This window comes from Linepithema humile, chromosome 6 (genome assembly GCF_040581485.1).
Source record: "Linepithema humile isolate Giens D197 chromosome 6, Lhum_UNIL_v1.0, whole genome shotgun sequence".
In the NCBI taxonomy this organism is placed as follows: Eukaryota; Metazoa; Arthropoda; class Insecta; order Hymenoptera; family Formicidae; genus Linepithema; species Linepithema humile.
This window is the reverse complement of record NC_090133.1, coordinates 8,859,902-8,872,305: the sequence shown is the minus strand read 5'-3', so window position 1 is coordinate 8,872,305 and position 12,404 is coordinate 8,859,902. Positions and strand designations below refer to the sequence as shown.

The 12,404-nt window shown below is 34.5% G+C and overlaps 1 protein-coding gene across 6 annotated transcripts in view; it reads right to left on the bottom strand.

The window, feature by feature from the left end:
* Positions 1-3,761: 3,761 nt before the first annotated feature.
* Positions 3,762-12,404, bottom strand: part of crb (crumbs) — a 38,087-nt gene continuing 29,444 nt past the window's right edge. For 3 of the 6 annotated variants that reach the window (XM_067357562.1, XM_067357566.1, XM_067357567.1), the window contains 6 exons: positions 11,883-12,255; positions 10,958-11,288; positions 10,364-10,681; positions 10,001-10,096; positions 4,502-9,677; positions 3,762-4,367 (listed from right to left, as the gene is read on the bottom strand). In XM_067357562.1, coding sequence (XP_067213663.1) covers positions 9,450-9,677; positions 10,001-10,096; positions 10,364-10,681; positions 10,958-11,288; positions 11,883-12,255 — 1,346 coding nt within the window. In that variant the 3' untranslated portion in view covers positions 3,762-4,367; positions 4,502-9,449. The remainder of the gene's footprint in view (positions 4,368-4,501; positions 9,678-10,000; positions 10,097-10,363; positions 10,682-10,957; positions 11,289-11,882; positions 12,256-12,404) is intronic. The other 3 variants (XM_067357563.1, XM_067357564.1, XM_067357565.1) reach the window with 3 other exon arrangements.

Sequence of the window (12,404 nt, the reverse complement as noted above, 5' to 3'; positions counted from 1 at the left end):
TATTTCAAAACTACTAAAAACCAAACAATAAAACAACTTTTAATTCCCAAACAATTAACATGTTTTCTGACTTTCCTTCATATTTCAACCACAGTTCAAAGTATTGATTCAAACATCATAATATTCTATTAAAATAGTAGCATCGCATTATGGAATATCTAAAAACCGTGTGTTCAAATATGATACTCACCGGACATCACACTATGCAATGGGATGGCGGTTGTCAGTCTATGCTCACCATAATCCACACTGTTCCCCTCGATTCCGTCTCTCTTATCGTGTTTCGACCCGACAGTGACGTAAGTGTGCTTGTCGAATAAAGCACTGGAAAGTCCACCGAGAGTGACTATTCCTGTTACCAGGAGATCGTGCCACAGCTAGTAGTTGAAGTTGGCGCTCGAGCGAGGCTGCTCTTCGACCGGATTCACGTAGCCGCACTCCAAAGAGTTGTTCAGCTTGATGAGCAGCAAAGTCCAAATGCCGTCGGGCTGAGCTTTGTCGAAGGATACAGTGCCCTGGTTTTCCAAATCGAGCTGCCAAGACACGGTGACATTGTCTTTGAAGACGGACACGGTGAAATGTTGATCGCCTACGTGCGATGCCACGTGAAGCAGCGTACCGTCGGTGTTGGATCTGTACGTGATCTCGATGAAGTGGAGGGTCGAATTGCTGATGCTCATGACGTCCTCGGTGTGACCGTACACGTACGTGAAGGCGGTAGAAACACCGTCGAAAGTCGCGTTGGCGATGCACTCGTAACCGTCGTCGAGGTTCTGGCAGCGCGAGCCTGCCAGACAATCCTGCAGCTGGCAGAACTCCATTGCCTGACAAGTCTTGCCGCTGTAGCCACGCGGACACTGACACCAGAAGTCGTTCCATGATAAGTGACACATGCCGTTGTGATTACACTGACTACTGACGCACACGTCATCCTACACGACGCCCTCAAGAATCTTCTCGTGGTCAAAGGTGACGTTGCCGAACTGAATGAGCATGGGAATGTCCGACGTCTAGAAAAATGAAAAACACAAAAATGTATTGAATTAAAGTACGTTGATGAAACATGCTGATGCAAAGGCTGAAGCAATAATTATTGACAATTTTTGCATTCTTATTCAAAAGAAAGATTTTATGAATTAAATTAATATTTGAGGAAAAAATGTTGATCAAGATAAAAGTTAAGAACTGTTACATTTTGAAATATTAAAAAAAATCAGAAGAATAATTCAAAAATTGCAAGAATCAATGTTTGAGAAACATTTTCAAAAGATAGAATTGTTTCAAGCGTTGTAGAATTTAACTATAAAAGATTTTGAAAAAAATTCCCTACAAAAATCGAAAAATCAAATAAATTCTTACTTGACATATGTTTTATAATAAAGATAACATTAAAAATTAAGATATTTTTTCAGTCACCTTCGGCGGAAAAAACTCAAAGACGATTATTGTCGTGTCGTTCGATATCTTCACATCCTAGATGCCCTTGAAGTTAATTTGCGGCGCCTGTTCCTTCTCTAATTGCCTGCTACTGACGGCCTGGCGAATGTATCTAGACACTTGCGGTAGTACGCCCAGGTAGATAACGATTACGTTCAAGTCTCCCGTGGCGCTGATCGTCTTGCGGAAGTGCTCGGTGCCGTTGATCTTCACTTCTAGGAGAGTAACGTTTCTTGTCACTTGAATGAGGTGTTTGTTTTCGTCGTTGAGCCTCGCGCCGTCGACGTACAGCCGTCAGTGATGTTGCCAAACTGGAAACTCACGCCCAAGTTTCCGTCCCTCAGCTGCGCTCCTATGTACGTCCTGTCCTGAGGCTTCAGATCGTCCTGCGGATCAGTGCCCAGGTAAAATATGTCACCGTGGCTCTCTCGCGTGCTGATGAATGTGGAGATGTCAACGACTGAATTGAACCCGTTTAAACGTGTCGCTAATCATCAGGGTCACATAACCGTTTGTGATGTTCTCGTAGTCGAAGGTGCCGTTGCAGAGGTCATGTTGTACTGACAGGTGCGACCGAGATAAGACGCTCGTACTTGCATTTGAACTCGCGTCAATTGTCGGTGCAGTGACCGCCGTTCTCGTAGGGATTTGATGAGCATTGAGCTTCGCGGGGACAGCCTGATTCTACGTCCTCCATATATACGGTTTTCGACGTAATACAAGAATAAACCTAAAATCCGCATGGAGATGTAAAAAATTGTTCTAGAAAAGGCATTTCGGAAAATTTCTTACAAATTATCAACACATTCTAATTGATAATCTAAAAATACAAATTTCAATATCTGCAAAATTAAAAACTATTTTTCACAAACTTTTACTCGGAAAAAAATAAAATTATGTTTAGTACACAAGTTACGTGATTAATTAATGTATTTCTAAATAAATATCATTAATAAATAAATCGAAATTAAAAGCAGGCCAACATACCCATTCGCCGTTAATAATGACATCTTCCATGCAGCCAATGAAGAAGGTGAAAGAGGGTAAGCGAGATAACCTTTTCAAAAAGTTTAAAGAGCTGCTGTAGTTGCTGTTTACGTAAGTCGTAGAAAAAGACGTGCAATTCGACGAATTGGAGCTTTCGTTAGGACTGATAGGATAGATAGTCTGCTCTTCGTTGACCGAAAGGATAAGATGAGTTGCATTGATCGCTACAAAAGCCTTTTGCCACGTGGAATCGTTGAGTCCGCTACCGACGAAAACTCCGTTTGTTCAGTATGCTCGAATGTATGTTGAGTTTGCCGTTGATCAGCTGAAGAATATAAATGGTCCTTGCCAATCGCCAGGAAACCGTTTGGCAAAGTAGTCCTGAAGCGAAACTGAATGCCATAGCCCTCGTCGCGCGTAGTGTTCACCAGAATGTACGATTAGTCGCTCAGAGACATTGTCGTGCAAATTCCTGCGAATTCGTTTACCGACAGAGTTAGATATGTTGCACGCGAGATCTTTCTTCTAAACATGTTTACGTATTTTTTTCCGTACAAAGCGTTTCGAAAAGAGTGGATCCGATAAAGTATAAATGTAAGTGGTGAATTTATGTATTTAAAGACAAGATTTTCTAAAAACTTTGTTAACATCGGAATGGAAGAGCTTTGCGTAGTTAAGTAAAGATTGCTAGCAAATTTAAAAATTTGATAGTATGTGAGTTATAAAGAAATGCTGTGTGTCAAATGTAAAAAATAGTGCTCCTTAATTATTCTAAGCTATGTTAGTCAAAATTAAACATTTCCTTATATCTAAAAAGTGTTAATTCTTAATTGAAAATCTAATTAAAAACATTGAAAATCGTTTAAGATACTCAATAGATTTTAGAATATTAATTCGCTTTTTGTTACATAATATTTATGTAACTTAATTTTATTGAAATTCTTGCTTTACTCGTTTTATTAATTTTGTACGTTTAATTGTTCACTTAAAAGAAAAATTGTAACACTTCCTTACATATTAAATTAAAGAAAGGTGCGCCGTATTGCACATTCTTATGTTTCATCTTTTAACGAACAATTTATTTTGTTTCTGTAATTCTTTGGACATTTTTGCTAAAAGTTAACGTACGAATATACTTATTACAAAGTAAATCACTGTATATTATATTTCAAAGACTTTATCGTAGAAATTATTGTAATTTCATCAAACTTATTTATAATCTTATAAACATAAAATCGATAATTACATGTTAAATATATTTTAGCTTTCATACATATATAAAATTAATCAAATATACTAATGTTTTGTCTGGGATATTTTGGGATAAAATGAAGAAATTATTTGTTTTAAAATGCAATTTTATTAATATGCAGACAATGCGTTTTTCAACGCCTTGTCTGCATGTTTCTTAACTATAATGAATACATTAATAGTCACACACAAATTTTAGAAAACATACAACTTTAAAATTTAAATTGACAGATATTGCTGATTACTCGTACAATATATTTGAAAGACTTCTGGAGAAATTATAACAAACCGAAATAAAATAAAGCAAAAATAAAGAAAATGAAATAGTATAAATATAAAAATATCTTACAATGTCGTCTTTACATGAACATCACTGCTCAGTTAAAAAAATTAATTTGCTTTATAAATTTACAAGCAAACTTTTAAACGTAATATTAAAGAGTACTTTCTTAATTAATTTATAAACATATATTTATAAAATTAAGGTACGTCTTTGAAATATAAATTTATAAATTTGCTTATAACTTTATAAGCATCAAATATATACAGGCGATATATAAAGACGTTGAAGATAATTTCTTTATACATTTCAAATTAATTTAACGATCAAAATAAAGGCTGACGTTATTGTTGTTTGTGGCTCGGTCTCAATTCGACTATCATCATCTCCATTGTCAAAAGTATAGATACATCTATTAAAAATAAAAAAAAGTAATTAAAACATTTAATTATTCGATTTTTATTGATCTTATTATGTAAGTATTGACACTCAAAAAAAAAAAAAAAAAAATTAATAATAAACAATATTAATATCAATAAAACTTACCGCTGTTTCTTCAGTTTATTTCACGGCTTGTTGACGGTTTGCTGTATGGTGTAGATGTTTCTGTTCTTTTTCTTTGCATTGCTAGATCATCTTTTGGTTGTGAGACATTTCCTGGTCCTGGGTCATCTTTTCTCATCAAATTTTCATGCTCATGTTCTAATATGTGACGGAATAAGTGTTTTGCAGGCATAAATTCAATGTCATAATTATTATCACATAAAAGGCAACGTCCTTTAAAATCATCATCATCATTTTGGATTCTTGTCACATATTTGCAAAACCATTCGAAGTAATGAATATTGTTATTATCATCTCCCATATGACGATGATCAAGCCAGGGTTCACGCACAGAACGCAAGTTACACGTAAAATCACATATAACACATTGAATTTTTTCTTGCCGTATAACTTTCCTCCAATTTTTCCTATATGGATTTTGGTGATAAAATTCACGTCCGTTTATTTCGCAATAATAAAAATGTGGTTCTGTTCTATATATATGTTCATTAATTCTTGATGTGTCGATGCTACTAAAAATATGAAGACAGTTTTTACATTTTGCTCGAAATCTCGTCATTAATTCATATTTCCTTCTCACCCAATTTATAGCTATTTCGCGATATTCCACGTCCCTTAACTTCCAATCGCGTAAGTCACATGCTTTTAAGAACAGCTCCAATCCTCTTAAATGTACGACATTTAATGTCGCTAAACTTTCATTAAATGGTAGTTCTTGCCCCCATATTTCTGGATGCAACATTTTAAAATGCAAGAATATGATTTTATCAAACGCTGTAATTTGATGGCGTTGTTCGTTGCGTTTGCAAAGAATACAATACGCAGAAAACAAACAATCCTTTTTAAAATATTTGAACACCCAGTTATAACTGATGTCGGTTACAATTTGTCCTTCTTCTGCGGAATGCGGGTGATCGGAGGTATCATCGTTGACGGAAACAAGTTTCTCACATACAACACATTGTAAATCGTTTAAATCGCCAGTGTGTCTAAAATTTTTCCAACGATTATCTTCCTGCGCCTTTTCAAATTGATAAGTGGTTTTATGTTCGTCTTCTATATGCTCCTGAAGAACTTCTGTGTCGACGAAATAAAAAATTCCATCACACTTACGACAAGTTGCTTCAAAATTCGACAGTGTGTAATTTTCTTGCACCCAATTCCAAACAGTTGGAAGCTCAGGTTGGTCGACTACGTCCATTGCACGAGACCTATTGCGTGTGACTGAACGCGATACTGTTTTGTCGAATGACGATTGATAGAAGAGGTCAAAGGAAGAAAACTATAGCAGCGAGAAGCCTGAGAGGAACTGTGAGGGTACCTTTTCATGCTGACGCTCGACGCTCAATTTCAGCGTCAAAAGACATCATGTGATCAAAAATCGCTGCAATGATTCGTTATTTTTAGTCACGTGATGTCTTCTAACGCCGAAATTGAGCGTCGAGCGTCAGCATGAAAAGGTACCTTCAGAGGCCACGTTTTTCGTACGACGCTTTCTCTAGGCCGTACAGTAGCGCTAACTGGATCCATTTTTTGAGCCGGCGGAACTACATGGCCAGATTCACTTTTCGCTATGGTAAAACGGCTGATTGGCGCATGTCCGTGCGAGATCTATTATTGTGGATCTAGCACTCGATGCGCAGGGGAATTTATATGTAATATTGTGGCCGTCGTATTGTGAAGACGTTCAATTTGAATTTCATATGAAATCATGATGTTTTCAATCTCGATACCTTCAATTTTGAGCTTTATTAATTTATATAGTTAAACACTCGTAACATAATGAAACAAATATTCTTCGGATCAGCTAAAACATGCGTTAATACTTAACGTATCGCGTGCAAACATAATTTTCTCATTTCATTATTAATATTGGATATATGTACAGAGAAAAATAAAAAAGTAAAAAATAGAAATTTCTAGTTTTGGTAAAACATAAAGTAGTAATAATCCCGAATTGAGATGTTCCTTGTCAAGTAGATTCACATTGCACTGTATCTAATTCTTTCAAGTTTAACTATTTATGCCATTCTTTATGTATCATTTTAACTCACTGTATTTTATCGAAATAATAAAAAAATAATTAAAAACGAAAAGAAAAAAAAATACTTAGTTGTTTTTTAAACTATGTATGCGTTTTATTGATTTTGTACATTTAATTATCCACTTGAATTTACTACGCCTACTTATACAACACGCTGTACTGCGCACTCTTATGTCTCGTAAAGATCAAATTTATTTCGTACAATTAGTTTTGACTCTTTTGCTGCAAAATTAAATACAAACAAATTCATTGCGGAGTAAATTATATTCACACAATTACATGATAATGATCCGAAACGAGAAAAAATGGTGAATATTAATTTGTTTGAATTATATATCTTTAAGGCAATATCTGTGTCTTTTTTGACATGCGTTTAAAATAAAAAAATTAAGAAAGACAAAGAACAATCTAATCACTCTTGTCAAATGCATTTGGTCTTTACGATTTTTTTATTTCATGCCAAAGATTCAGTCTTGAAGAAACGTTTTGAATGAAAAATCAGAAGCTTAAAAATTTACGAGATGATTTTTACAGAACAAACTCTTACACTGTAAAATCGTCTCGCCGCTACTTTGGTCGTGGTAGTAAATATAATTACGTACCGATTAATACGTTCGTTATTGTTAAATACCTAACAATCATATAAAATTCTAAATACGATAAAGTAATTATAACTTTAAGCTTATGAGCTAGTCTATGTACAAAATTAACATGCGTGACAATAACGCGAACTTTTCCGCGCGCACTCGGCATTGCCTTTTCTCTTGCCCGCGTCGGAAAAGCTCGACGGTATCATCGTTTCTTAGCAACAAATCGGAGTATGTGTCGCGGTATGACAATATTTAAAAACTCATGTATATTATATAATACCCGCGTAGATAGGCGAATCAAAAATATTCTATTAAAAAGGAATACATGTAAAATAACCCAGAAAAAGGTAAAACATTTAACAGAAGTAAAAAAAAAGATAAGTATTAAAAGGAACAAAAAATTGGGGAGAATAAAATTAAGAAAAAGATTAATGAAACTGAAATAAAGAAAAGTTATTGTAAGATTAATTAAAACTAAAAGGAAAAAAGCAAAATTTAGTTACATTCAAAATATAAAATATATCCAAGACCACAGACAAAGAAAAATAGAGAATAGCACGCAAGAGAATAAAAACATTGGAAATAGTAAAAAAAATAGATATTAAGGATAAAAATTTCATTAATTAACAATTTACAATTAAAATATAATGAAAAAATAAAAGGTAAAATAATGCAGTTTTATAGTAAACTTCTGGAAATTTTAAGAATTAAGAGTTTGAATCTGCAGAAAAATTTCTCATGAGTGTTCTTTAATTCGCCCATCATTTGAAAGTGTAAAAACATTATGCAATATTATCGGAGATCTTGTATTTGTTTTCCGCACGCCTTTCTGGAATGCCGTCTATCTTCGATATTACATGCATCGCGCCTTATAAATAATATCTTTTTAAGTAAATAAAACAAGAAAAAGAGAACAATGGTATGAAAGAAAGAGAGAAAGAAATAAGAGAAAAAGAGAGAGAGAAAGATTAGGCACTAAAATGGACGGGTTTGTTTGTTCGGAATTGCCTCCTTCGAGTATTGCTTGACGTCTTAAGGACACTTCTGAGAACTTTAAGTACACTTTGTTACAATCTACATGATCTACTTTATACGCGTGTTATTTATGTATATATATGCTATCCGTCCCAGAGAGATGTAGATCGTCCTCCTCTTCGTTATTACTCTATGAAACTTTTATTCAAATATCATTGAATCCTCGAATTGTTTCTCCCCCGAATCTGTCGATTTCAAAATTTTGATATTTAAAGTCTTCAATCTTTCAGCTTTCAAAATTTATCTTCCCTAAAGATTCCTTCCTAAATTCACGAATTCTCAAGATATCATCATTGGTCCCTCGAATTCTTAATTCAAGATATTAAATTTCCCCTTTTTCACAACGTCAGTTACTCAGGAAATATCTTTCTGTAACGTATCTTTTGCCAAGATACTGTGTACATCATTCACTCTCGAAACAACATGTTGACTTTATTTCGTTCAAACATGACGCCTAGCGTCCGTTATCAAATCTTAATTGTCATTCATCGGCAAATGTCATGCCATCGAGAAATGTACCGTTGCCAAAAAAAAGTTGTATTATTCAATTCAGTGCTAATCTTAAAATTTTTTCTTATACAATAATCTTGCAGGCAATTGACGAATTAAAAGGATTTTACAAAAATTTTCGATTACATCTCTCTTAGAAGAGTTGGAAATTTAATTCGTTTAAAGTAAACTCCTTCTAATTCATCTATTCTTTCGTAACGGCAAAACAGCGAGGACTAGAAGACGCAAAATGAATAATCGCTTCATTGTCGTCGACTTGGCTCTTCATTAAACAAACTGCAGTTTTTCAGTCGACATACTTTGCAATGACGATTCGAGTTTCGGGACTCCAAGTTGTGCAAATTTCTCTCGATATATGGAAACATTTCATTTTTGCAACGACAAACCAAATCCATCTAAATTAGATCAAAATTAAAAAATTAACTATTAATTAAGAATTAATGTCGATGTCACAATTCTTGATAAATAAATTATTAAGATGAATAAAAAATGTGATAAAAAATACAATATTGATTCTAATTTATACAACGATAATAAATTTAATTTCAGAGAAATGTAATTTTGTCTAATTTTATTTCTTAATCAAAATGTCTCGCTTACTCGCATCAGTTTGATTTAACTGCAGACAACTAAGCAAAATTGTACAATTTACGAAAAATCTGCGCGTGCCTCTATAAAATAGTTTCCACATATATCAAGGCTCATCCGCATTCTTTTTAATATAGATTACACCTCACCAATCACCAATCGATTAGATCAATCTTTCCTCCGGAGGAGGTTTCATCACATTATCCATTTCCACTCGCGGATTACTGAATTCCTGAGCACTCGGACTATACGTGCCGCGTGTAGCGCGTTTCTTTCTTGCCATCATGAAGAGCGCTATAAGAAAGCTAATGATGATGAGGAAAAAACAGCCCACAATTGGACCTACGATCACTGCTATGTCGATGGCTTGGCTACTAAATAAGTGCTCCCGCTAGAAAATATTGATTAAACTCATTAGTATAAAAATAATTATTTATCAATTGTTAGTTTTAATTAATTTTATTTATGAGAAAGTAAAACTGTCGAGTAATAGAAACATAAAGCGCAAGAGCGTAATTAACTGTAATAAATGCAATAAACATCAACTGCAAAAATTTACCGGTTATAAATTTTGCTTAATTCTGACATAAATTCAAAACAATGGTATACTGAAAACATTTTAAGTATTCCTATTAAGTTATCAGAGATATATTGTGTATATGAGCTAATTGGTCATTTCTTATGGAATCTCTAATCTAAAGAATTTCACCTTACCTCAGTACAATTTAGTCCCGTGTAATCAGAAGTGCATTCACATTCGTATCCGCCACCTTTGGCACACCTGCAGGTGCCACCGTTCTGACAATAATTCTAATAAAGACAAAACAAGATCATCGTAAAAATAAACACAATATCTCACAATATTATGTTCGTCTTAATTTCATTATCATTATTTTACTAAACTCAAAGAATTTTTCCAATTTCATTCGCTCAATTCTAATCAATCTCGTTTAATGTAATTCTTTAATTTTTAATTTTTTAATTCCTACAAATCTTCTATTCTCTAAATATTTTACTCAGTTTTACATCACAATCCTTCTAAATTCCTTTCTATTTATTAATTTATAGAGGACTTACCTCCTGGCAAGGATCCAACATGGTGCAATTGTAGCCGCAATAGCCAAAATCGCAAACGCACTCGTAACTACCAGGCAGATTTTGACACCTGCCGTGTCCACAATTTGTCTCCGAATTTTCGCATTCGTCTATGTCCTCGGTGCAATTGCCACCGGTGTATCCGGTGTTCTGGCAGTCGCATGTGAAGTTGTTCACCGCGTTGAAACACTTGCCGCCGTTCTTGCAAGGTACTTCGCCCTTGAGATCCGGCGCGCATTCATCAATGTCCGTCTCGCAGTACAGACCGGTGTAACCAGGAGCGCAAGTGCATCTCGGTTGCTACGTGATAATAATTCCATAATATATAAAACTTTTGTTAATAATTAAATTTAAGAAAGTATTTAGACTCCAGAATCTAAAATGACAATCTCAAAATCAACCGATTCCCTAAGCTTGAGATTTAAACTTAACAACATGTATAATATTTCATCATATTAAACTAAACTTTCTCAAATTTAGAAAAAAATAAAATTATGCAATAGTAATAAAAAGCAGCAGCGATTTAAACTTCAGCAATTTTAAATCCTAGAGTCTTCGAAATTATAGTTTTATTACATATTCATAATTCGTTTCTAAAAACTCGCATCTTCCGTTCTGGCATCTCTGACCAGGTAGAGTACAATAAGGCGAGTTACAAACTGGATCGTCGTAACCGGGTCGGCAGTTGCAGGTGAAGTTATCGCCTGTCTTCGGGTTCGGCGAGTCGAGGCAGGTCGCGCCGCGCATGCATGGGTTGTTCTCACATGTGATCAGTCGGAATTTTTCGCACAAATCACCAGTAAACTGGTCCGGGCACTCGCAGCGAAATGAGCCCGGCACATTCACGCACACGCCGTCGTGTTTGCAGGGATTCAGCGTTACGCACTCGTTGATATCGTTGTCACATCTACAACAAATGATAAGAGTTGATAAGAAAGTGTCGCAATCACTTCGTGATCGTTAGAGAATGTAGTTTTAATCTTGCGTGTTTATGGTATATATTCAACATTATGATTGCAATGTCTAAAATAAATTTTTTAACATAATAAGTCGATTGGATATTTAAAAAACTTTACTGTAGCTCTATAAAATTTGGTTCACGTCAGTAATTAATTTATGACAAATCGAATATTTAAAAAGTAAGATTATTTACAGCATAATTTTTTCCTGAAATTTGTCATTCTTGCAATTAGAAGTTTTTGTACAAAACAATTCTGATTTTATAATGTAACACTTTTTAAAAATGTTTCTCTCTCGATTTTAATAATCGAGTTTGAAACAAAATCATGGTTGTCGAGTTCAAAAATTCTTGAAAAGATAATGGAACGATTATACTAATTAACGTAAATACTAATAAATTTTAAACTTATTGCTGTAACATCAGTGTGTGTTAACATTTTTTTTGTAAAATAATAGTAAAATATCACAATCTCATTGTCATCACAAAAAATATTATTCTTTCATAAAACGTGAAATAATTTCAAGGTAAGAAAATACGAACAGCCATCCCTGCCAGCCGCTGTCGCAGATGCAGGTGTAATTCGCGATACCGTCGACGCATGTCGCTCCGTTTCGACACTTGTTGTCGATGCACTCGTCGATGTTAAAGGAGCAGTCATCTTCGGCATAGCCGGCTGGGCATTCGCATATGTAGCTGTTTGCTTTATCAAAGCAGTAGCCATCGTTTTTGCAGTCCGTATCGAAACACAACAGACAGCCGATACTGTCGAGGTGAGTGGCATTGTCGTTGCTCTGCAACGTCAGAAACTCCAACGGCGTAAAGTTCGCATTTTGATACACTTCTTCATTCGTAAAGTAATGTAGCAGTATGCTACCGATGCGCACCTCGCCTAGACAGCCTTTGAATGGTTCACCTGAGAAAAGATATAAAAGTTATAATAATTCTTTAGTAAGCAAAAAGCGCTTAAATAAAAAAAAAGATTTTACAATGAAGAAGATTGAACATAAAAAAGTAAAAAAAAAGTTAAAATTTAAAGACGAAATTTTTGAGACTTAAGAGTCT